This window comes from Coloeus monedula (genome assembly GCF_965178545.1).
Source record: "Coloeus monedula genome assembly, chromosome: 10".
Taxonomy (NCBI): domain Eukaryota; kingdom Metazoa; phylum Chordata; class Aves; order Passeriformes; family Corvidae; genus Coloeus; species Coloeus monedula.
In genome coordinates, this window is record NC_138790.1 from 17,430,974 (window position 1) to 17,455,185 (window position 24,212).

Below are 24,212 nucleotides of genomic sequence, written 5' to 3' on the forward strand. Positions count from 1 at the left end.
TCAGGCGGGGCTCCCTGCAGGGTGTAACCCTTCCGTGGCCTAGGGGAGTATTTTTCTTGTGATACCCAAGCTGCTGCAAATGTCAGTGAGGGTCATGAGCTGCCAAAAGGGTGTCCAAAATGGTGCTGGACCCCACAATGGCCAGCACATCCATCAAGACAAAGTGCTCCAGGCAACAGCAAGCAGCAAAGGGCCTTCAGCATCTTTTCTAATTTTAAACAAGGTGGGGCATAACTTGAAACACTGCTAGGCATAGGGCAGGGATGGGCCCTTCCCAGTGTCTTTCTCAGAGCACTTTGACTGGTGCTCTGCTTTCTGAGTGCCTGGCATTGTAGGGACCTTCCTCCCTTCTGCCCAGAAGCCTGGCACAAGTGCCTGGAAGCTCCCTGTGGTTTCATGCTGTCTGTCAGCACAAGGGCACTCATCCCCTCCTGCAGCAGCCTCTGGAGCTCGGCATGTCTCCCTGCCCAGCCGCATTCGGTGGGAGCCGAGCTAATTGAGTGGAGACCGTACTTCGTGGAGTCCATCAGAAACAATTTAATTCTGGGTTGTGGAAATTGGCAGCCACCACAGCTCCTATCCCAGCTCTTAGGTCTCATAATAAGACTGGGACTGATGCTGCTTTTTTTAACCTGCTCTATTTACTTGCCCGGATCAGTGCGTTGCTGCTCAGCAGGAGCTGGCTGCGCCACTGGCCTGGAGAGCGGAGGATACAGCTGCCCAAACCAAGGATCCCAGGACGACTCTGTAATCAGAGCTGGCTACTCCTGTTTTTTTTAAATCACTTGCTCTTATTTTTAAATGGGTTCATTCAATCGCCACTGTGCTGTGACCCCGCCGCCACCTCCCTGACCTGCAGAGCCTCCCCTCCCCGCCTGGGCTTGGCCCCCGGTGTTTTCCCAGCCCTGAGAGCTGGTGTTTCACAGATGTGAAAATAAAAGCTGTAACCTGTGGGATGACACAGGAGAGGTTCCTGCTGAAGAGGCTGCTGAGCAGTGGTGCCGCTGTTGCCCTGGTGTTGGTTTAGATGGGCAGTTCAGCCGCTTGGCTCCCCAGCTGTCACGGTGGGATGGAGCAGCAGGGATCACAGCAGGGCTCTCTCTTCCTCCTTGGAAGCCACTCATCCCAGCTCCCAGTGCTCTCCAAGCATGCACAATGGGTGTGTAAAGCCTGCAGCCAGACCCAGAACCAAAGAGCCAGCATGGGAGCTGCTCTGTGAGGCCCCTTGGTGGGAGAACATCTCAGCTGGACTCTCCCCTGGAAGATGGGAGGATGACAAATGAGCCCCAGGGCCTGAGCAGAAGCAGGAAGCTGCTTAGACCCATGGGTGATGTGAAAGTTGATGCAGTCCTTGGGGCCAGGCAGGGTCAGCTGGCAGTCAGAGCTCTCTTTTATTCTGTGCTCAGTTTCTGCAGTGCCTGCCTCATCCCTGCACAGCTCAAACTGAGCAGCAGGTGAAGGACCACCAGCAGACAGGACGTCATCAAAGGGCCATTGGCTGCTGGCACTGTGTCTGCAGAGCCAGACCCCTCCAGCCTCATGGCACCACCCTTGCTCACACCTCCCCTCGTTTCTCCCCCCCTTCAGATGGCTCTCTACTTCTGCACCGGTGTCCTGGAGGACGAGACCCTTTTTCACCACTACGCCCTGAATGTGCCGTTCTACACTCACTTCACCTCTCCCATCCGCCGCTACGCCGACATCATCGTGCACCGCCTGCTCTCCGCCTCGCTCGGTGTGTGCTGCTCCCCTGCATGGGCTGGGCACTGGGGGACAGGGGCCATGGCATGGCTCTGTAGCAGGAGAGCACATGGGCATGTCATTGTCACTCGTCCCCTTTGCAGGTGCCAGAGCTCCCCTCAAGATGGAGAAAGAGGCCATCCAAAAGCAGGCAGATCACTGCAATGACCGGAAGATGGCTTCCAAGAGGGTGCAGGAGCTCAGCGCTGACCTCTTCTTCTCCGTCTTTGTCAGGGTAAGACCCGAGGCTATCTTCTCCCGAGGCATCTCTGGGTTTCTCTGGGAAGGCCCAGCCTAGATGCAAGGGGGAAGGCGGCTGTGTCTGCCCACTTGGCTTTAGGAAAGACAGACAGTGAGAGGACACACTCAGCAACCACCACTGCTGGATTCCAGGACCTGGAGACACTGTTGGGGATTGCTGGATGAGAGCTACTGTGTAGTGACAGCCCTGTCTCTTGACAGGAATGTGGTCCTCTGGAGTCAGAAGCCATGGTGATGGGTGTCCTGAGCAAGGCTTTTGATGTCCTGGTGCTGAAGTTTGGAGTCCAGAAGCGCATCTACTGCAATGTAAGTACCTCACCAGTGTGAGACAGTATCAACACTGCCTTGCCAGAGAGGGCTGCAGCAGCCTGGCATCACTGCAGGCAGTGGCTGTCCTGGTACCTTTTTGTGCCAGCCCTGCAACTGGCGGAGCTGTGCCTGAGCTGGGCCAGCCAGAGGGGAGGGAACCTTCCTGGAGTTTCCCTTCCATCCCTCAGCCCAGGCAGGCACAAGGGACTGGGGGGTCTGGATCAGCCCAGGCAGGCACAAGGGACTGGGGGGTCTGGATCAGCCCAGTCTCTGAGGACCAGCTTCTCCCTGTGATGTGCTGGGGTTGATCTAGCCCAGGTAAAAGGGAATAAAGCCAGATTCAGAGGAACAGAGATAAGCATGGATCTGAAGCAAGGAAAGGGAGCGAGGCTGGTTTTCATTTCATTTAATCAGACAGTTTATCTGGGGCTGTGACAGCAGCGCTGTGGGCCAGCACCTGCAGTTGGTGACAGCATCCTCTCTTAATAACCTGGTTATATGGCTGGCAATGACATCTTTAAACAGGACATAGAGCGTGATATATGGGCCGGTGGTGTATCACAGCAGCCCCTGATTTATGCACTAGGCTCAGGCTCACGGGCTGCTGCATCCCAGTTGTTAAAGAGCTGCAGAGGCAGTGTGCTGGGCAAAAACAGCGTCAGCCCCATCCACAGGCAAGGTGGAGGAGGAGAGCTGCTGGGGGACATGCTCCCAACGCTCTCCCTGCCTGCAGGCGCTGCCCTTGGTGGACTTCCGCTACCAGAAGGTGGGGAAGAAGCCAGAGCTGACACTCCTGTGGGAACCAGAGGAGCTGGAGGAGGAATCTGTGCCCCAGGTAAGACCCCCACAGCATGGAACAGGCTCACAACACCATGGGCTGGCATGGAGGCTGTTTGCAACATGTGGATCCTGTGATGTCTGCAGGGACAGGTCCAGGAGGCAGGTCTTGCCTTGCAGGGTGTCAGGTCCTGCTGTCCCTCTGTGTCCCTTTCCCAGTGAGTCCAACTTCAGCCTCAACTTCCTCTGCCATGCAGCCCAGTCCCATCCCATCGCTGCCCTCACAATCTGACCCCTCCACAGCCTTCAGTCTCTGCCCTGCCTGCTGTGTGCCCTGCCTCCCGGTTCAGTTTCCTCCAGAAATTGAATTAACATGCTGTTTACTTCCTCCTTCTAGATCATCAATTAAGATGTTAAGTAAGATCAGGCCTAAGGCAGCTCCTATCTAGACCCTTCCCCCCCATCCTGGTATTCTTTGCCCCTGACAAAGCCTTTTCTTGGGGTTTCCATCCCTGTGACAGGGTTGAGTCTCAATTAGGAGAAATTTTTTAAATCAGACTTCCTGAGATGCAGTGTCAAATGGTTTAACAGCATCTAGAAATCTCTCTCTTGTGTCCCTGTCATCTATTAACTTGGTAACTCAATCAAAGGGAGCAATCGCATTTGTCTGGCTTGATTAAGTGGTGCTTCTTTGCCAGCTTTTGTCTGGCATGGCTATAAAACCCCAGCTGTGTTGACTGCTGTGATCCCTGCCTGAAGGGCTGAATCCCAGCTTCTCCCTGCACCATCCCAGGGGCTCTGCACTTGAGCCCCAATTCCATCCAAGCTCAGCACATCCCATCCTTGCCCAGCTGGGGATCCTGACACAGAGTGGGCTGACCTTCCCATCTGGTGTGATCTGTGTCCTGGAGAGTCCTTCCCTTCCCAGGGTGGATGTTGTGATCAGAGCTGGATCCAGCTCTGCAGACATTTCTGCAGACCTCCCTCCCTTTGAAGCTGAGCTTTCCTGTCTCAGCTTGGCTCAGAGAAGCCCTGTGGATGCAGCCCGGAATGGCCTCAGTTCCTCCTTTCCTACAGGAGCAGGGATCACTTACACCCTAGCAGGGAGCTGATGAAAAATGATGCCCCAGCATGAGCAGGGCCCATTTTGGTTAAGCAAACAGTTGGTAGAGGAAACTCCTCCACGAACCCTTCACACCTCCTAAGAAAACACTGGGGCTCTCCCATGGGATCAGGCTCTGAGAAATCTTCTGAGCCAGCAGATCCCTGAGTTTATAAATCTTCAGTCCTGGGATGAGCCAGATCCCTATGGGCCATGCTGAGCTCTGGTAGATGTCACCTGGACACCCCACAGCACCAAGCACCCCAGCTCCCCGCCTGACCCCAGTGCTTGGCCTCTGCTTCCAGGTTTAGCTGAGCCTGGCCAGGCAGTGGGAACACCAGGGAAGGCTATGAGTGAGAAGCTGTGCTGGGGTCTGGGCTGTTTGGCCCTGCCATGGAGGGGAGGTGTTGCCCCCATTTCTCTCTGATCTCCAGGGGATTACTAGGGCCTCAGTGGGCATTACTGAGGGGTGAAGTAAGAAGTGGATCTAAGACTCAGGGGATTTGATGTGAAATTGTGCCGTTTCATGGCAGTTCAGCAAAGGGATGAAGCAGTGGAGAATGCTGATATTGCCCCTTTGATTCCCCCAGATTGGGGGGCTGCCCCATGACCACCACCCCCTGCACTGCAGCCAGCTGGGGTGGGCAGGGGCTGGTGCTCAGTAGCCCACAGCTCTCTGGGCAGCCACTTGTGATAGGATTTTCCTGCAGGTCGCTCCTCACTGGCCACTTTGGTACATTTAAGTCTCAGTGAGATTTTCGTGTTCTGAGTGATTGATCTGGAGCAGCCAGCGCTGGATGAGCTGGGAAGCGTTGGACAAGGTTACGCCGGCAGCTCTGTGCCTGCTTCTCCTGGGGCCAGCCCTGAGCAGATGGCCCCAGCGAGCCCTGCTACACCACAGGGCTTGGGGACGGGCTCCAGCAAGCAAAGTCCCCAAATGTCTGGGCATGACCCCAGGAAAGCCCTTCCCAATGTCCCAGCCAGCCCCTTAACTGTGCCTTCAAGGACAGACCAGATCAATACTTTCCATTTCTAATCCATACAATCGCAGGAAGAGCTGGGGTCAGAGGAGCAGGGAGGTGGCAGCAGCAGCACCGTTGCTGAACAGGAGGAATTGATTTTCTGGGGTCTTCATTTCTTTGCACCTCTCATCCGTTGTGCTCCCTTCCTGGGTCTCCTCTCTCTGTGGGAGCACAGGCAGATTGTTCCCTCCTTGTGGGATGCTGATGAAATGCTCAACATCATGTGGAAAACCCTTCTGCCGCAGCCCGACGTTGGCTCTTGGCCAAGCTCCATTAAGGGATGATGTGGTTCTTCAGCTGGAGAGGGAAGGAAGGCATGGGGGGCCTTGAGGGGAGGTTGGGACCCAAAGCCAAGGGCACAAATGCCCACAATCCTTCCTAGACTGTGTGGAGAGCAAGTGGGGGCCTGATGAGGCTGGGATAAGTGAGGATGTTTTGGGAGGCTCTTTTAGGTTGATTTGGGTTCCCTGGCTGGTGTCAGAGCCCATGGTGTTGCCTTGAGGATGCTGCCTTCAGCCCCAGGAGCACCCTGGATGCCAGCAGAGCTATCTGAATCCATCCTGCCCCATTCCTTGCTTCCTTGTGGGTGCACTGGTGGAGGCAGCAAAAACCAGCACAGCTCTAAGCAAATCTTGGTGTGATGCCAAGCTGCCTGAAAATCCTCTTTTCTCTCTTTCTCTCCCTTGCTGAAGGTGATCACCATTTTCACGCTGGTGGAAGTGGTACTGACGGCAGATGGTGGCCCCCTCAAGTACAGTGCCCTGCTCAAGAGGCCAAGCTCGGACAAGTGAGAGCCCTGGCTCCGTGGGCTCCCCACTCATGATGCTCCCTCACCTCCCAGGCCCTGCACTGGCACCCACTGGAGACAGAAGGGACCCACAAGGACTTTGGGGTTTTGAGTTTTAAAACCATTGTGGTTTTATTTGTGGTTTGGATTTTAACTCCATCTGGGAGTGGGGCTTGAGCCTGCCCCAGGCAGAACATTTCTACTCTCGGGAATTTTTAGCTTTATGCTTTCTTAATGTTTTTTTTAAGGCAGTGGTGTCCATCCCCAGCTTCAGTGCCCGTGGTGAAGGCTGAAGAGGGGATACATGTCCCCGGGAGCGGAGAGGGGCTGGCTCCACCATCCCAGGTGGGATGTGGATGCAGTGGGATGCAGCCATGGGGCTGTGCAGGAGGGTTTCTTGCAGGGTTGTGTGTCATGTAATAAAAGCCGGGTCAGCAGCTGTGTGTGGAGCTCGCACGGGTTTTATTTTGTGCCCTGCATGTTCCCCCCAGCTGGGGGATCCCAGCAGTAACTCATCTCCCAGGCAGCCCCCTGCCTTCCCCTGCCTGCCACTTCCCAGGCACTATGAAATCCAAGCGGCCTCATTGCCTGTCCCAGCCTCAGATATGCTTGGCCAGATGTGAAATCAGAACAGATGTTCCCAGGTCCTGATCCAGCAGGTATTCCCTCAGTCCCTCCAACTTCATGAGAAGTCTCTGTGCGTCTCCTCCAGGCCCTCACACCTTGGCCTCCAGCCTAAGCCTGCTCAGGGACCCTGTGGCACCGTGTCCTTGCATCCAGAACCTCGCTGACCAACTGACCTCTGCCATCTCCAGCCACCTCTGCCTTCTCTCCGTCCCCATGTTCCCCACCCCCACTGTGCAGGGTGCGTCAGGAGCATGGGCTGCTGTGGCAGCCTCCACATCATCACAGGCAGTGATTGGTGAAGGGATTGACATCTGGCAAGAAGGAATGAATCCATTGTGCCAGGCAGGGAGGGAGCCCTGCATCACTGTGCCCCATCAGTGGTGACAGCGTGGCTCCAGCACCACCACATCAGCCCTTTGCAGGAGCTGGCCAAACCCCGAGTGCCTGGATCAGGATGGGGGATTAGGGCGGGGTACAAGACAGTTCCCAGGGGCTGGTGAAGCCATCAAGGACACCTGTAGTCTCCAGGGGTTGTGTTCCTGTAGTGTCCTTCCAGGTGGCCTGGTGCAATCACGGATGGATGTCACCCAATGCTGGTGACATGGGGCTGTTCCCTGCCCACAGCAGGTACCCCACTGTGCAGGTGTGCTGGCATGGGCTGCCCCAGGGCACCCAGCCTGTCAGGCACCAGCTGTCCCAGGAGCTGACAGGCAGCCTGTAACTCTGTCTGCGGGGACGGACCAGAGGACACTGACACCAAAGCCAAGATGTCCACCCCCTTCCCCTCAGCCCAGTGTCCCCTCCTCAGGTTTGTCTCAGGGGAAACCAGGCAAATCCAGCCTGGCCCAGCTCAGCCTGTCTGCAAAAACAGCCCTTTGCCCTGTGCCCTCCCTCCCACTCCCTGGGGTCCTGCAGGAAACCGCCCCCATGGGAGCTGGGGCCCAGAGGTGCCCTGGTCCTCAGGGACAGGCTGGAGGTCCTGCCTTGCTGGTGGGGGAAGGGATGGCCCCGGGGGGGGGGGGCTGGGGGCATTGGGAGGGCCCTTGGAGGGCTGGGAGATAGTCTGTGGTGAATGTTATCAGATGTTATCAGCCCATCGTCTCACGGGACAGGGAAGAGCCATAAAGGGCTGTCCCCTCACCCTGGACGAAGGCAGCATTCCAGGAGGGAGCCGGGGTGGGCAGCATGGGGCAGCTGCTTTCCCCTGGAACCTGCCTTCTCCTCTGCTTCCTCGCCCAGCTCTCCACTGCAGCCTCCAGTGACAGGGGACATGTGGGACAGTGGGGTAAGAGCCTCTGGTGGGGGATGCTGGGGCTGGTGTCACTTCCCTGGGGGTCTCTGAGGACCATGTCACCTCCCCATGGGATACCAGTGAAGGGGAGCCCTCACAGCCACCTCAGGGGGGTCTGAGACCACAGCCCCCCTGCCAAAGCAGGCCCTGCCCCCCATCCCTGCTGCTCCCAACCCCCATCCCTGACTTTGGATGAAGTGCCCCAATAGCCACAGCCAGCTGTGGTTACCCAGCCATTGCACACTTGCTGTGGCTGATCCTCTGGCTCCTCATCCACTGCCAAGAGGCACAAGGAACTTCCCTGCAAAACCATGCCTCAGTTTCCCCTCTGCAGGTGGTTTCTTAGCAATGCTGGGCTGCAAAAGGCCATGCTGATCTCCAGGGGATTTCTGGTCCCCCATGGAGGGGGTTTACAGCAGCTCAATTCACCTTGGGTAGAGATGGCAGTGCTGGACCCCTGGAGGCTCCCAGCTCTGCTCTCACCTCCAGATGCTGAGAAGACCCCGGGCTACTGGAATAAAGAGGCCAGGAGGAGGCTGGAGTTGGCCCTGGCCTTGCAGCCAGCAGCACAGCGGGCCAAAAACATCATCCTCTTCATGGGTGATGGTGAGTGCCCCGGGTCACTGCCACGCCCTGCAGCTCCCTAACAGCCGGGGACGTGGCTGCTGAGAAGATGGGGCTGGGGCTGGGCCAAGCCCTCGGGCAGTGCCTGAGGAGGGCAGGGCTGTCCCTGGTCCCGGCCCCCTGCTACCCCGTGACTCGGACATGCTCACAGGCATGGGGCTGTCCACCATGTCAGCGGCTCGGATCTACAAGGGGCAGCTGTCCGGCGGCTTGGGCGAGGAGAATGTCTTGGCCATGGAGACCTTTCCCCACATGGCCCTGGCCAAGGTGAGTGGGGCAGTGCCCGGCGGGACACTCCTGCTGCCCCTGCTTGAAACTCCACTGCACATGTCTTGCTTCCAGACCTACACCATCGACCGGCAGGTGCCTGACAGCGCTGGCACGGGCACCGCCTACCTCTGCGGGGTGAAGGCCAACGCCAAGACTCTGGGACTGAGCGGGGCGGCCGTCTATGGAAAATGCCGCACCACCTTTGGCAATGAGGTGGACTCCATCCTGCACCGGGCCAGGCTGGCAGGTACGGGGCAGCCAGAAGCCCTGTCAGAGAGCCTGGCATGGCCATCCTGTGCTGTACAGAGCTTGATGGACTCCCTGTAAACCCTTGCCCATGCTGCAGGCAAGTCTGTGGGCATCGTGACGACCACGCGGGTGCAGCACGCGTCCCCCGGGGCAGCCTATGCGCACTCGGCCAGCCGGGGCTGGTATGCTGATGCCAACATGCCCAGGGAGGCCCTGCGGGACGGCTGCAAGGACATCGCCTACCAGCTGGTGCACAACACCGACATCAACGTGAGCTGGGGAGCGGGAGCGGGAGGGAGGGGGCACCAGGAGCACTGGGAGGGTCTGCTGAGCTCCCCGGCAGGTGATCCTGGGCGGCGGGAGGATGTACATGACCCCCAAGCGGACTCCAGACCCCGAGTACCCGGAGGACCCGGATCAAAATGGCACCAGGAAGGACGGCCGGGATTTGATTGCTGAGTGGCTGAGTGCCAAGCAGGTAGTGTGCCTGGGAAGAGGGAATGTGACTCCAGGCACAGGGTGTGTGCCATTGTCACTGGCTCAGCTCTTGCTGACAGGGTGCCCGCTATGTCTGGGACAAGAAGGGCCTGGATGCGGTTGAAGATGACTCTGTGAGCCACCTTATGGGTAGGAGCATCACTGCCTGCACCAATGGCAATCCTTCCTCCTCCTCCTCCCCTCTCTGGAGGTGTCAGCAGGGGCACAAAGCATGGCATGGACCCCCTCAACCTCCTCCCCCAGGCCTCTTTGAGCCCAAGGACATGAGGTACGAGCTGAACCGCAACACATCCACGGACCCCTCCATCGTGGAGATGACAGAAAAGGCCGTCCGCATCCTGCGCAGGAACCCCAATGGCTTCTTCCTCTTTGTGGAAGATGAGTAGCTCCAGGGGGGCACTGTGGCTGGGGCTGGGGTGGGATGTGCGTCCTGGGAGCAGGTGGCCACCCGAGGGGACTGGAGAGAGGATGATGGCCACGTTCCCCGTGCAGGTGGCAGAATCGACCATGGCCACCACAGTGGCCGGGCCAAGCAGGCGCTGATGGAGGCTGTGATGCTGGACCGGGCGGTGGCACGGGCGGGCGAGCTCACCTCCCCCACTGACACTCTGACCGTGGTGACGGCCGATCACTCCCATGTCTTCACCTTTGGGGGCAGCACACCACGTGGCAACTCCATCTTCGGTGGGTCTTGGGGAGGGGCAGTGAACATCCCTCCTCCCACCTCACCCTGTTGTTGCCATGGGAGGCTGAGCTGGCCCAGGCAGGGAGCTGGGGAGAGGTACCCAGCTGGGATAGGGGGTGACAATGTCTTTCTCTGTGCCAGGGCTGGCCCCCAAGAAAGCCAAGGACAAGCGAGCTTACACCAGCATCCTCTATGGCAATGGTCCTGGCTACAGCATCCGTGATGGGGCCCGTCCAGCTGCCAGCCTCCCTGCTGCAGGTACGAGTCTGCTGGGGATGTGGCAGAGCCACAGGGTGGCTGGGGACAGATTCCCAGTGAGTCTGCTGGGGATTAGGTGGAGGCACAGGTTGGCTGGGGACAGCATCCCACTGGCATGGCCACAGGGGCCACACAGGGTCCTGATGCCACTGTGAGGCTCAGGAGTCACTTGGGCAGAAATCACACTGACGCAGGAGTGATGGGAGCTGTCCCCCCACCTCTGTGACATGTCAGGGAGCCAGACCCCCAGCCCCATTTCTTGTCTTCCCCCTGCAGAGGACAAGGACTACAGGCAGCAGGCAGCTGTGCCCTTGGAGACAGAGACTCACAGTGGGGAGGACGTGGTGGTGCTGGCCCAGGGCCCCATGGCCCACCTCTTCCACGGGGTGCAGGAGCAGCACTACATCGCCCACGCCATGGCCTACGCCGCCTGCCTCGAGCCCTATGCCACAGAGCCTGGGTGCAGGGCAGCCCGCAGGGCCTCCCATGGCACACAGTGCTCCCCACAGCCCCTGCTTGCCCTCCTGGCCCTCTGCATAGCTGCCCTCATAGTGGGAGGCTGAGAGGCTCTGGCTGAGTCCCAGTGTGGACAGGACCAAGGGATGCAATAAAACACAGGTTGTTTGTCTCCATCCGTCATGCAAAGGTTCACAGTGGTGGTCACCTCCTGAGGTGCTGCCCCTTGCCTGCTTCCCCAGTTGGCTGTGGCTCCTGGTTCTCTCCTTGGACCAGCACTGGAGGCACTGGGGTGAAGGAGATGATGAAATGCGGGTGAGGGGAGGCCATGTCCTCCCCAGCTCTGCCTGTTTGGGACACAGTCCACAAGGGTTGGTACATTCCTGGCAAGGGCTGAGCAAGGAGCAGAGTTTTAGTCTGCATCCGTGGATTTATTGCTCAAGAAAGCCTGGGCAGAGAGCAGAGTGCTCAGTTCACGAGTGACCCCAGGTGTTCCCCATACCCACCATTGTCCCAGGTCCAATGCTCAGCGCTGCCCATGGCACCCTGGGACAGGACACTGCCTTGCCTGGCACTACAGCACTGTGGTCAGGGCAGGATTTCCTGCCAGCACTGCACATCCTCTTCTCCCTGCATCTGTCTGTGCCCCAAGCCCATCTGTGCCCAGCAGGCACAGGGTGTTGTGCCAAGGAGGTGCCATCAGCCCAGCCCTGCGGCCTTTGTGCAAACTGCTCGGCAGATACATGCTGAACCCCTCCACACACCCTGCTAGGGCTGATCCCTGTCCAAAGTCCCTCCCTGGATCTGCTGGATTTACAGACACTGCCAGCAGCGTTGGGCTGTCAGATCTCACCATGCAGCTCCTGGCATCCCTCACTCTCTGCCTCTGGGCAGGGCTCAGCGCTGCTGTCATCCCAGGTGGGGACAAGGATGGGGACGGGTGCCTGGCTGGCTGCAGCGGGTGTCCGGGGAAGCAGGGTGTCAGCCTGGCTGGCCACAAGGAGGGCTTGGGGAGGGGAGCTGGGACTGCCCAGCTGAGCAAGGATTAATGGGTATGAGTTACCCCTGCTCTTCTGGGGTTTTTGAACCAGTTTTCCCCCAGGTTTTTGCTTGCTTCTGTGCTGGGGGCTCATCTGGGAGAAGTGCCTGTATCCTCTATCACCACCCCCTACCATGGATTTGGCCCCATCCCACTCGCCAGATAACGTCCCATCATGTCTGGTTTGGCTGCCCCCCTTGTTCCCTGCCCCAGGACCCTGGGGCCAGGCAGTGGGTGCAAGCCTGCATGGTCTCCACCCACCCCATACAGTCCCCTGAACCACTTGGTCCATGTGAGAGGAGGCCCCAGCATGGGAGTGCCCAGGGAATGAGTATCCCTGGGATGTGGGTACCCTGCAGGGGTGCCTCAGGGATGCCAGTGCTGGTGAGCTGGGACTGATGGGTATTTGCACTGTCCCAGCGGAGGAGGAGATTCCATCCTTCTGGAACAAGCAGGCAGCTGCAGCCATCGAAGCCTCCTTCAGACTCCAGCCCAGGATACGCACAGCCAAAAATCTCATCCTTTTCCTTGGGGATGGTGAGTCTGGCACCCCTGGCACCCCTGGCAGGCAGGCTGACATGGCCAGTGCCCTGCTGAGTGGGATGTGTGGAGGGCACCTGATCCAGAGGGTGACCAGGACCCTCTCTCTGCCCAGGATTTGGGATCCCCACCATCACAGCCACACGCATCCTAAAGGGGCAGCAGCAGGGGAAGCTGGGCCCTGAGACCCCTCTTGCCCTGGATGCTTTTCCCTACGTGGCTCTCTCCAAGGTAAATTCCTGCATGCTGGACAGGGGCCATGGTGATCCCAGGCATGGGGGCATGGTTATCCTGGGCATGGGGCTGCTGGCACCCCAGGGCTGCACATATGCTGTGCATGGGGTCCCTCCCCATCCCATACGTGTCCATGGGAGAGCGAATGAGCGTGGCAGGGGGTGCTGGGGGGACACCCACTAGGGACCCCTGCCCTGAGCCCCTCTGTCCTTGGCAGACCTACAATGTGGACAGGCAGGTCCCCGACAGCGCGGGGACAGCCACCGCCTATCTCTGCGGGGTGAAGGGCAACTACCAGACCGTGGGGTTGAGCGCGGCTGCCCGCCACTCGCAGTGCAACACCACGGCTGGCAACGAGGTGTTCTCAGTGCTGCAGCGAGCCCGCAATGCTGGTAACGGGGGATGCAGGGCTGGGGGGACCCTGTGGGGACAAGGGGTGTCACACTGGGGGCTTTCCCCCCATGAGCATCCCATAGCTTGATGGTGGGGATCCTGTGTTGCCCTCAGTGGGGCCTCATGAGCGGGGTTTGGCAGGGAAGGCGGTGGGCATCGTGACCTCGACGCGGGTGCAGCATGCGTCGCCCTCAGGGAACTACGCGCACGTGGTGAACCGGGACTGGTACGCGGACGCCAGCATGCCCCAGGACGCGCGGCTGCAGGGCTGCAAGGACATTGCCTGGCAGCTGGTCCACAACGTCGACATCAACGTAAGCACCTGCACATGGGAGGAGGGGAGCGGGGACAGACACCTCTCAGGGCACCCCCACTAACACCTCATCCGCCTCATCACCCCCAGGTGATCCTGGGTGGTGGTCGGAAATACATGACCCCTGTGGGGACGCCGGACCCTGAGTACCCCACCAACAGCCAGCAGAATGGGATACGCGAGGATGGGAAAAACCTCATCGACATGTGGCTGGAGGCACGGCCGGTGAGTGACGCAGTGGGGATGGTCCTCTGCCCACTGCCCCTGGCACAGGGCCAGGCACCCACTAACCCCTGAGGGATTTGCCCACAGGGTGCCCACTATGTCTGGAACAGGACAGAGATGCTGGCTGCTGCCGCCAACTCTAGCGTGAATTATTTGATGGGTAACAAATGACCCCTGTGCCTGGACCCAAGAGGCACTGGGACACTCAGGCACTGATGCCGTCCCCAACATGTGCCCTCACAGGTCTCTTTGAACCTGGAGACATGAAGTACGACCTGGTGCGTAACACCACCCTGGACCCATCACTCACAGAGATGATGGAGGCAGCCATCACCATCCTGAGTAGGAATCCCAAAGGCTTCTACCTCTTTGTGGAAGGTAAGTTGGGGCCCGTGCCCCTGGGGCCACTGAGAGGGGGTGTAGGGTGGGGCTGGGAGTTGGGGGTGCTGCTGTCGGTCCCCAGCCCACTGTGGGTGCCCATCTGCAGGTGGCAGAATCGACCACGGCCACCACGACGGTGCAGCCCATAAGGCACTGACGGAGGCGGTGGAGTTCGACCGGGCCATCGAGCGGGCGGGTGCCCTGACAGACGAGGCTGAGACCCTCACCGTCATCACCGCTGACCACTCGCACGTCTTCTCCTTTGGTGGCTACACCCTGCGTGGCTCCTCCATTTTCGGTGGGGCTCTGCCCTGTGCTGCGTACTGCCAGCCCTGTGGCACCCTGACTGCAGCCAGAGGAGTGATATGGGTGTTTGTTGGCTGATCCTCCTCCTCCATTGACCCCTCCCCAGGTCTGGCCCCCAAGACAGCCATCGACGGGAAGAACTACACATCCATCCTCTATGGGAATGGGCCAGGATACCCAGGCTCTGACCGGCCCAACGTGGACCTAGACAAAGCCAGTGAGGGCACAGAGACCATGGCCGGGTGGTGGGATGGGGCTGGGGGCCATCACTGCCCCCCTTAACCCCCTTCTCTCCCCTCCCCAGTGCAGTTCGAGTACATGCAACAGGCAGCTGTGCCCCTTGACTCGGAGACCCACGGCGGTGAGGACGTGGCCATCCTGGCCAAGGGCCCCATGGCCCACCTCTTCCACGGGGTGCAGGAGCAGACCTACGTGGCCCATGTCATGGCCTACGCCGCCTGCATCGAGCCCTACACCAACTGCCGCCAGCGGGACTCTGCCCCTGGGATCCGCGCCACCCCCCTGGCCCTGCTCCTGCCCGTCCTCCTTCTGCCCCTCTTCCACTGACCCCATGTCCCTAGGGCACCCCACGGGGCAGACTCATGTTCCCCTTCCTCCCCACTGTGTGGCACCTGCGGGCAGATGGCAGCTTTCTGAAGCATCCCTGGTCTGGATGCAGCAGCCATGGGGACACCAAATCCCGTGTGTTAAATACAGTGTTAAATAAACACAGGGTGTGACACTGGTGGAACAGGAGTGTTCGTGTTCGTGGAAGGGGGGTGCCTGTGCCATGTGGGCAGGGCTGGGGGTGCTGCTCACTGCTCCCATCCCCTGGCCATGGCCCCTGGCAACCGCCTGGCATATCCAGTGCTTTATTGACCAGAAACAGCAGCGAAAAATACAGCAGTGTCCGTGTGCCCGAGCTCGCCGGCGGGCTGGCACGTCCAGGCCCCGGCTCTGCCGCTGTGCCCCACCCCGGCAGGGCTGGTGCATGCACAGGATGGGGCTGGCGTGGGGAATGCCGGGGCGGGCACCGGGCAGGGGAGGCTTCTGGCACGGGGCAGCCCCATGGTGACTCTGGAGTCCTCCCCCTGCTTTGACTGACGCTAGGATGGATGTGGTAGGGCTGGGTGAAGGGCTTGGGGTGAGTGGACAGAAAAAGGGGTACAGGGGTGCCTGGGTGTGCCCTCGTTCCTCCATGGGGAGTGAGGAGCCCCCAGTGTGCAGGGCAGTGGGTAGGAGGGGGATGGGCAGGAGGCAGCTGCCCAACCCAAGTGTCTCTCTGCTGCCTCCACCCCTATGGCAGGTGCCTGCCTTTGGGGTGGCCCCCTGTCACACCCGAGGGTGCCCCCTTTACCTGGAGAATAGGAAGGGGAGATGGGAAGTTGGGGGGTGGGCACAGGGTGTCACTCAGGTGGGGGTGGAGATGGAGGGTCCCAGCTTGCTGGAGGGGGATCAGCCTCACCACACTGAGCACTTGTGCACCGGGTTCATGGGCGAGTTCTTGGGGCAGTGGAAAACCCGTCCAAACTCCTCAAACTGTGAGACACTGCCCAGGACCCTGCCAGGAGGGGGGGGCACCTCAGAGCTGGGCACCCCCTGACTCCCCACTGCTGCCTTGCACCCCGCTCAGGGCACATGCTCACCCCGGCACCACCCCATCCCCTGCCCCAGGGATATCACCGAAAAGCTGCTGGCACCAGCACTCAGAAGGGTGCTCATCCCACTTTGCACAGCACTGACACCTGTGGGGAAGGCTGGCACCCACCATGCTCCCAGCCCGCCCCATTTTGGGAGCACCCAGTACCTGTAGTGCTCCGGGGCGTGCTTGTCTGTCAGCACCTGCAGGTAGATGGACTGGGATCGCCGCTTGATGCACCAGTTCTGCTGGGGAGAAAGGTTCCATGGGCAAGCCACATGGGGCACCCTGGGTCCTGGCAACCACCAGGGCACGATGGCCCTTCGGCTGCTAGGGGTTAAGGGCAGTGATGCCCTGGTTGTATTTGTTATTGTAGGGTCTCCCAGGAGCCTGTGTACATGGTATAAGTGGGTTGGGAGAGCATGGAGTCATGTTTGTTATTGTAGGGTCTCTGGGGTTGTAAGCTGCCTGGCTGCAGGGTTTCTTAGGAGTTTGGGATCATGTGTATTTCTTACTGTGGAGCCTCTGGAGGTCATGGGGACACACATATTTATTACTGCAGGGTCCACAGGAGCAATGGGACCGTGTGGGGTGCTCGTTCAGGGCTGAGCTCTGTACCCTGAGCCCAGGACCTGCTGATGCAGCTGAGCCTGCCTCCTGGCCATGGCCCCTGGGTCCCCCGGGGCTCTCTCCCCACCACTTTGGGCCTCTGGCTCCACACAAGGTGACCCTCCTGCCCCAATACCTGTTACATGGGAGGAGGACAGGGGCTCACCTGGGCAAAGGCAATGAAGAAGAGCTGGTCGTGTGTGTATTTCATGTGGTGCAGGGGGTGCTCAGGGCCGTGCTCCCGCACCCACTTCTGGTAGGCCTGGAGAAAAAGGGGTGCCCTCAGCATGGCCTGGGCACTCCCCCAAAACCACCCTGAACCCACCCCCAAGCCCCCAGCAATCAGGATCATGCCCATCCCTTGCTGCAGGGAGCAAGGAGGGGCTGGGGGCTCTCCTGCCCACTCAATGGGGATGGCATAAGCAGCTGCCCCATGGCTGTGACACCGAGAGTGGGGGGACACTTACGTAGTAGGCGAGCTTGAGTCCCCCCATGTCAGCGATGTTCTCCCCCAGGGTGTGTTTGCCATTCACCTGCCGAGAGAGGAGAAATGACAGCATGAACAGAGGTGTCCCCCCAGCCAGGCCTCTCCCCATCCCCACCCTGGCACCGAGGGTGCACCCAGTGCCCTGAGGAATTTCCAAACTAAGGTGTGATGAATTGTTGGGTGTCAGGGCTGGGGAGGGCAGAGTCAGTTCTCCTGCAGGCAGCCAGCCCTAGTGATGGAGCAGCAGGGACCCCACCGTGGGACAGTTGTGCCCTGCTGGGCATTGCCCAGCAGGTGAGAGGGGTCTCACCCTCTGGTTGTAGACGGTGAAGTTGTCGTAGAGGTTGACGATGCACTGCGCCTTCTTCAGGAACTTGCTGTACGACCGCTCTGTCCACCAGTGCACCAGGTTCCCGTGCCGGTCGTACTGTCCCCCTGCCACGGCAACCGCCACCTCCGATGGTTCCAAGGGACCCAGGCATCCTGCCTAGTTGTCCCACCCCACCCACCTCACATCCTGGCAGGGTATGGAGGGGACACCCACCCCAGTCATCGTAGCCGTGGGTCAGCTCGTGCCCGATGATGGTGCCAATCCCACCATAGTTCAGCGATCTGTTAGGTGGGGAGCAGAGGTGAGAGGGGAGAGAGCACGGTGCTGGCAGGGATGGGGATGACCCCAGGGTATGGCACTTTATCCCCTGCCCTGGCAACCCCCAGCCATCCCCCAGCCCCACACTCACTGCGGGAACTCGGGGTCGTAGAGGGTGGGCTGCAGGATGCCAGCAGGGAACACTGGGGACACAGGAGAACATTGGAGTTGGGGGTCACCCTGCCCTGTCCCCACCCACAGCATCACCCAGCACCTAGTGGACCCTGGGCCATGTCCCCATCTCAGATCCTCCCCACTCCCACCCTGGGGGCAGATCGGGGGCAAGCAGTGCTCACCCATCTGGTTCTTGTTGGGCAGGTAGTAGGCGTTCAGTGCCTGGGGAGGCAGCAGCCACCTGCACAGAGAGACAGCAGTGCTGGGCTTCAGAACACCAAGGGACATGGAAGTGCCATCCCTTTTCACAGCTGGGGAACAGGGGGGCACTCCTGGCATCCCTGTGCTCTTCTGCCCCTACACCCTGTGGGGTGCATCCGGGCATGGGGACAGGGGGCACTGGTGGCACCATGCTGGGCCCCTCCATGTTCCCCGAGGTTAAGGGGATACCCACGCGGACTTGTCCACCTCCTGCCGGATCTTCTTCACCGAGAGCCTGATGCTGAAGGCGATGCTGTTGAGGATGTTCTTGAAGTAGGTCTTCTCATCCACCTCAAACTGGGGGCGGGGGGGAAAACAACATCAGGGGAGACACCAGCCCCAGGAGTGTGGAGGGCAGGCCTGTGGTGTCCTCCCACCCCTGTGAGCCTTGCTGACTGTGGATGTGTCACAAGTGTGTTCTCATGTCCCATGCTGTGTGCCCACAGGCGCAGCTGCTTCTCTGTCAGCTCCATGGGGTCCCTGGGCCATGCCAGCACCCCTAACTCTTGCAGAGGATGGGGCTGAGCTCTGGGGGCTGCGATGTGGGGAAGCAGACACCATCCCAGACTCCAGGGACTGTATGGCACTGCCTGTGTGGGGCACCCTGCCAGTGGTGAGCACAGTGAGCACCAGGAGGGGGCTGGTTTTGGGGTGGCATCTCCAGAGACCCTGATGCAGATGTGGGGACTGTCTTCCCCCACCATGTGCCCATGCCCTCACATGCTCCTGGGCTATCCCTTGCCTCATATTCCTTGTCGATGGCTTCTGGCTTCAGGAGGAAATCGGGGTACCCAATCATCACCATCATATACCGGAGCTGTGGGCAAAATGAGTGGTGGGTTCAGGCCTCCACCCCATGTGCCCCCGGGCTGGTGATGGGGCCAAGCACAGGAGTGCATGCTAGGGGCCACTACCTTGGCCCTGGCTGCTCTCCGTGTCTCCTCATCCATCCAGTCCAGCTCATCCAGGCGCTGGTCAAGGATGTATTTGATATCCTCCACCAGCTGCTGCACCTATGGCGAGTCACCATTGTGCTGGCACAGCATCCCCACCATCCATCACCGGCCAGACAGCCCTTGGTGGGGGCAGTAGGCACTTTGGCAAGATGATGGGAGATCGTGCTGGTTTCATGCCCATAGGCAGCGTCACCTACCTTGGCTTTGCTGGCAGAGGAGAAGTGCTCCTCAACGAAGAGAGCTCCCAGGGCCATGCCGAAGTGCTTGTTGGCCTGGCTCAGGCAGATCTTACCCGGCTCGAGCTGCTTCTCGTTGCCCTCCATCTCCTTGGAGAGCTCATGGATGGCATCACGGAAGGGGGTGGAGAGGTGCTCGCTCAGCACCACCACGATGCGCCACAGCATGTAGTTGTGAACGATCCTGTGACAGGGACAGGATCAGCCCCCAGCATGTCCCCAGGAACAGGGGAGGGTGGCAGCATGCTCCAGGATGGGGACACTCCTCCTTGAGGACACCTCTGCTTGGGGACACAGGGGGGCCATGGCCGGGGAGGGCACAGGGACAGTCTGGCACCATGTCTCTCCCTGATGTGTGATGTGTCTGGTGACCTCTAGCATGGGTGGCTCACCAGGTGTCCAGATGCGACCAGGATGCTGTGGGGCTCACAGCAGTGCCTGCTCCCACAAGATCTCCCAGATTTTCTCTGCCCAGCCCAGCCTTCCCAAGAGGAGGGTGATGATGGGAGGTTCCAGCCACAGCTGTTCCGTGCCCTCTGCCAGGCTGGGGAAGATTCCAGGGGCACAGGGGGTGCCAGCCCCCCTCACCTGCTGGGTGTCACACGGATGAGGTTGGACACCTTGTGCATGTAGTCGGTGGCCAGCAGCACCACCTCCTCCTCCTCCGAGAAGTTGTCATGGAAGATGCGGTCCAGCAAGCGCTTCCACTTGAGCTGCCACGGCAGGCACTGTCAGGGGGGCATGGGGACCCCCGCTCCATGCCACCCTAGAAGGGACCCCTCCAGGCTTTCCAGCCTCCCTCCAGAGGAGTGTGTTATCCTCAAGTGGACTTAACTGGGACAGGAGGTGGGCATTGAGGGCATGGAGCAGGGGGACAGGGACAAGTGTGGGGCAGAGGCAGATGGGGGATGGGGTGACAGGCTGGCACCAGGGGTACTCACCGTGGGAGTGATGCGCTGCAGCTCGGCCAGGGTCACTTTGTGGTACATACTGCCAACGTCCCTCCGCACGTCGTCGTACTCGGACACCGTGATCTGCACAGGGCGGGCATGGCTGTCACCATCCCACTGCCCACCTTGAGGGTGACACAGGGATAGGGCACTGGGCTGGGGCACAGCTCCGGGGCAAGAGGGCATCTCTGATGTGGGTACTGACCCACATCCTTCCCATTCCCTGCCCCAGGAACTCTCTTCTGCCAGTGGGACCCTGAGGGCTGGTCATAAGGTCCCCAAGGAATTGGGTTACCTGAGGAATGGGCACACAGTTTCCCCCAAGATCCAGACTGAGGACTTCATATCCAAGACCTGGATATGAAGTCCACAAGGGCCCTGAGTGGGTTCACAAGGAGTAGATGCGGGGCTGGAGTGGTTGTCCTGAGGGCTGGGACTGGGGGTTCTTAGGATGTGAGACTGGGTGCTCTGCCATGAGGTCCTCAAGAGGCTGAGATCCCCAAGTTCCAGGTATGAAGGTCCCCAAGGAGGGATTGGAATGGGATTGCTTAGGAGCAGACATGGAGATCCCCAAAAATCTGTGACTAGGATGTCCAAGGGCTGGACAGGGGCACCCCAAAGTTCATGGCACGCGTCCCCCTCACATTGGCGAGGTGCTGCTCCAGCTGCAGGATCTCCTGGGCTTTCTGCTCCACGTGCTCGGCCCCCAGGAGGGTGAGCAGTCGCTCCATGAACAGTCGGTATGCGGCCAAGATCTGTTCAGAGGGAAGGGATGCTCAGTGCCACCCCCCACTGTCCCGTGGCATCCCAGTCCCCGGCACTGCTGGCAGTGGGGTGCCCTCTGTCTGGCCAACCATGTTGGGTGCTGGTCCCTCTCCTGGTGTCCCCAAGGCATCGCTGTGCCCTCCTCACCTTCTCGCTTTCCTCATCCTGCCCCAGGTAGAGGGTCCGTTCGGGCAGGGTCAGCCCGTCCTGGTCGATCTGGAGGGAGGAGACGGGGGCAGTGGGTGAGCAGAGGGAGGGGGGCTGTGCTGAGCCAGGCACCCCTCACTTTCCCCACATCGCAGAGTGCCCCTGGTGTCCCCGGAGCCGAAGGGCGGCAGTGGAGTGGAACAGCCCCAGGCATGGGCACGTCGGTGCCTCAGTTTCCTCCTTCCTGCCAGAGGCTGCTGGAGCTGCAATAGGCAGCATGCAACAGGCTGGGAGTGCTGGGCAGAGGGCAGGCCCCTGCTTCATGGCTTGACTGGCACATAGGCTGCCTCACAGCCTGCCCTATGCTACCAGCACTCTCTGCCCCATCCCTGCTCCCTGGTGTCCCCACTCCTGCCCCACGGCCGGCCCCACTCCTATACTGCAGCCTGCATGGGGAGCTGCATGGACACCCTCGCTCTTCACACGCAGCCCTGCTCTCCTGCAGCCACAGGCACAGTCTCTAACCCGTACCCACACCTGAGCACAGCTGCACGTGTGTGTACGCTCACACACTCACACACACACACACACAGAGGTAACTCGCCCCTCTGGACACAGCTATGGACGCTCACATCCCCACGCACGCACATCCATCTTACCCCGCTCCATGCACACACACACACACACAGAGACACACACACACACACACACAGAAACATGAACCCTCTCCTTCTCTCTCTCTGTCTCAGCTCCCCGCGTCCCACATCACCAGCCCCCCTCCACTCACACAGCCTCAGCGCTGCCCGCACACCCACGGGCACCTCCAGCTTTCCTCCCCCATCTCCCTCATCACCCCTGCCCCCTTTGCTTTCCCAGACGGTGCCCTGCAGCCCTCACACACACCCCCAGCCCCCTCACACACCTGTCCACTCACACCCATCGCACACCCACCCCCAGTCACACCCCCGACACCCCAAGCCCTGACCCCCAGCCCTGGCTGTCACACCCATCTCCCCCCCACGCCTACCGTGCCCCACCCCTCGGCTCCCGGTCCCCGCCCAGCCCGCCCACCCTTTCCCTGTGACAGACGCTCCCTCTAGTGTTGCACACGCGCGGCCCGGAGCCGGCACCGCGCCGCCCCGGCCCCGCACACCCACTCGCACTCTGACCCCACAGCCGCACCGTCTCACAGAGAACAGGGCGGCTCGTCCCCACCGCTGTGTCCCGCCAAAGCCCTCGCCATCACCACCACCTCGACGCCACCACACCGTGCACACCTGTGCCCACGCTGTCCCTGCTATGCCCACCTCCGTGCCCATCAGCGAGCCCACCACGGCATCCCCACTGTGCTCCACCATGCCCACCACTGCACCCCAACACCCACCAAGAGGCTTGGCCAGCCACATAAAGCCCAGCTGTACTCTGGTGATACCACAAGGTGAAGGACATGGTCTGGCAGGGGTGGGAAAGACTGAGAAAGCCATGGGCAAATGCCGTGGCACAGTGCCTGGGGGGTCGGTGGGCATCTCCCTGCCTCTGGCTGGGGCTTGCCCCCTGTGTACAGATGGTAGCCACAATGCCAAGGTGAGGGGCTTGGCTGCCAGCACTCTGGAGACCCTGGTGCCCTGCCGGGCTCTTCTCAGCACCCAGGCAGGCGGCACTGCCTCACTTTGTACTGCCCGTGTCCCCGGCCCTGTCCTGGAGGTGCCACCCTCACCCCAGGGTAGCCTGACACAGGGGTCCCACGATGGGAAGACAGGAGGGTCCCCAGGGACAGGAAGGGTCCCCACCCCAGCCGTCTGCTACAGCCAAGCCCACACACTGGAGGCACCCAGCGCCGCTGTACCGAGAACAGTGACAGCAGGCAGGTGCCAGCGGCACTGGCGGGCGGCCGGGGCAGGGGGCGGCCGCAGGGGCACGGTGCCCTCACCCGGATGACGTAGCGGGAAGTGTTCCTCTCGTCCAGACTGACAGTGAGGGAGAAGAGCACGGCAGCACTGTAGACCCCCTGTGTCTTGTAGAGCAGCTCATTGATGTCCCTGCGGTCCGGAGGAGCATCCCAGCCACCGCACTCCCCGATGACCTCCAGCATGGGCCGGGGGCCGAGACGATCGATCTCAGCCCGGTCCAGGCATGAGCGGAAAAACTCCTTGACCTTCCTCTCTGCCGAGGCACGGGCTCGGCGCCGCACGGGCCGGCTCAGCAGCGCCCGCAGCTTGGCCTCATTCTGCTCGGCGATGGCCCCGATGGTGCCGTACACCAGCTTGTCCTCAGGGATGCCGTGCCGCCGGAGCCAGCCGCCACAGGCGAAGGAGTAGAAGTCCTGGCAAGGGTCGATGGTAGCATCCATGTTGGCGCTTAAGAAGCGGGATGCCCGCAGGAAGGCCTTCTTCTCCTGGCACCCCTCCAGGCAGTAGCTGTCCCCTTCGGCCGCCAGGTACTTGAGGACCAACATGCACGTCAAGATGACGCAGAGCCCCGCAGCAAAGACCAGCCCTGAGAGCAGACAGACCTCCCGGCGGCTCCAGCGCGGCAGCCCCCCACGGCGCTTCTTGGCCCCCGCGCCCAGCTGGAGGGCAAAGCTGTTGGGCAGGGTCCCGCTCTGGTACTTGCTCACGTACTTCACCTCCTGAAACTCATCATAGTGTGCTGTCAGCGAGTAGGTCTTCTCCATGGCCGGGGATGGGGCTCCCCGCCAGCACCACAGGTACAGGGGGCTCAGGGCAGGTGGAGTGCAGGCTCAGACACCCCACAGTTCATGCTGGAGCTGTGCCTGCCACGGGGAGGTGGTGATGTCCGGGTGAGTCAGGAAACTCCTGGAAAAGGCAGAGGAGATGGATGAGGGGGGATTTGGGAGGAGCAAAGGCAGGGGGGTTGCTTCTTGTCGTTGAATCCTGTATATCCATCCCCATGGATGCTCCACTGCTGGCACTGGGACTGTCCGTAGTGCCAGGAGCTTGGTGGCACCTCTACCCCATGACTGTCCCATCTGCCAGTTCCTTTGCTGACAGG

The 24,212-nt window shown here is 60.5% G+C and overlaps 4 protein-coding genes across 6 annotated transcripts in view; 3 read left to right on the forward strand and 1 right to left on the reverse strand.

Moving 5' to 3' along the window:
• Positions 1-6,435, forward strand: part of DIS3L2 (DIS3 like 3'-5' exoribonuclease 2) — a 184,511-nt gene extending 178,076 nt beyond the window's left edge. For both annotated transcript variants that reach the window (XM_082288256.1, XM_082288257.1), the window contains exons 18-22: positions 1,588-1,735; positions 1,845-1,975; positions 2,203-2,307; positions 3,044-3,145; positions 5,904-6,435. In XM_082288256.1, the coding sequence (XP_082144382.1) occupies positions 1,588-1,735; positions 1,845-1,975; positions 2,203-2,307; positions 3,044-3,145; positions 5,904-6,002 (585 nt within the window). In that variant the 3' untranslated portion in view covers positions 6,003-6,435. The remainder of the gene's footprint in view (positions 1-1,587; positions 1,736-1,844; positions 1,976-2,202; positions 2,308-3,043; positions 3,146-5,903) is intronic.
• Positions 6,436-8,356: 1,921 nt separating this feature from the next.
• On the forward strand, positions 8,357-11,063 carry LOC309576619 (intestinal-type alkaline phosphatase 1-like; the record flags this gene model as incomplete). Its single annotated transcript, XM_082288028.1, has 10 exons — positions 8,357-8,522; positions 8,692-8,807; positions 8,883-9,057; positions 9,157-9,329; positions 9,403-9,537; positions 9,617-9,686; positions 9,801-9,935; positions 10,050-10,241; positions 10,384-10,500; positions 10,777-11,063. 10 exons carry the CDS (start codon positions 8,357-8,359, stop codon positions 11,061-11,063), a joined length of 1,566 nt encoding a protein of 521 aa, XP_082144154.1.
• Positions 11,064-11,810: 747 nt separating this feature from the next.
• Positions 11,811-14,954, forward strand: LOC309576497 (intestinal-type alkaline phosphatase-like; the record flags this gene model as incomplete). The annotated part of the gene is made up of 11 exons (XM_082287846.1): positions 11,811-11,874; positions 12,416-12,532; positions 12,651-12,766; positions 12,987-13,161; positions 13,304-13,476; positions 13,566-13,700; positions 13,788-13,860; positions 13,944-14,078; positions 14,188-14,379; positions 14,494-14,604; positions 14,692-14,954. The coding sequence occupies 11 exons, from the start codon at positions 11,811-11,813 to the stop codon at positions 14,952-14,954; spliced, it is 1,554 nt and encodes a 517-aa protein (XP_082143972.1).
• An 894-nt stretch (positions 14,955-15,848) lies between these two features.
• ECEL1 (endothelin converting enzyme like 1) lies at positions 15,849-23,874 on the reverse strand (the record flags this gene model as incomplete). 2 transcript variants are annotated; one of them, XM_082287805.1, is made up of 17 exons in its annotated part: positions 15,849-15,948; positions 16,195-16,271; positions 16,802-16,897; positions 17,103-17,168; positions 17,433-17,557; positions 17,667-17,734; positions 17,863-17,914; positions 18,068-18,126; positions 18,346-18,443; positions 18,889-18,963; positions 19,061-19,159; positions 19,300-19,522; positions 19,927-20,051; positions 20,280-20,372; positions 20,933-21,043; positions 21,201-21,269; positions 23,131-23,874. In XM_082287805.1, 17 exons carry the CDS (start codon positions 23,872-23,874, stop codon positions 15,849-15,851), a joined length of 2,280 nt encoding a protein of 759 aa, XP_082143931.1. The 2 variants fall into 2 exon arrangements, with proteins under 2 accessions (XP_082143931.1, XP_082143930.1); XM_082287804.1 differs by having other exon boundaries at positions 18,340-18,443.
• Between the last annotated feature and the right edge of the window lie 338 nt (positions 23,875-24,212).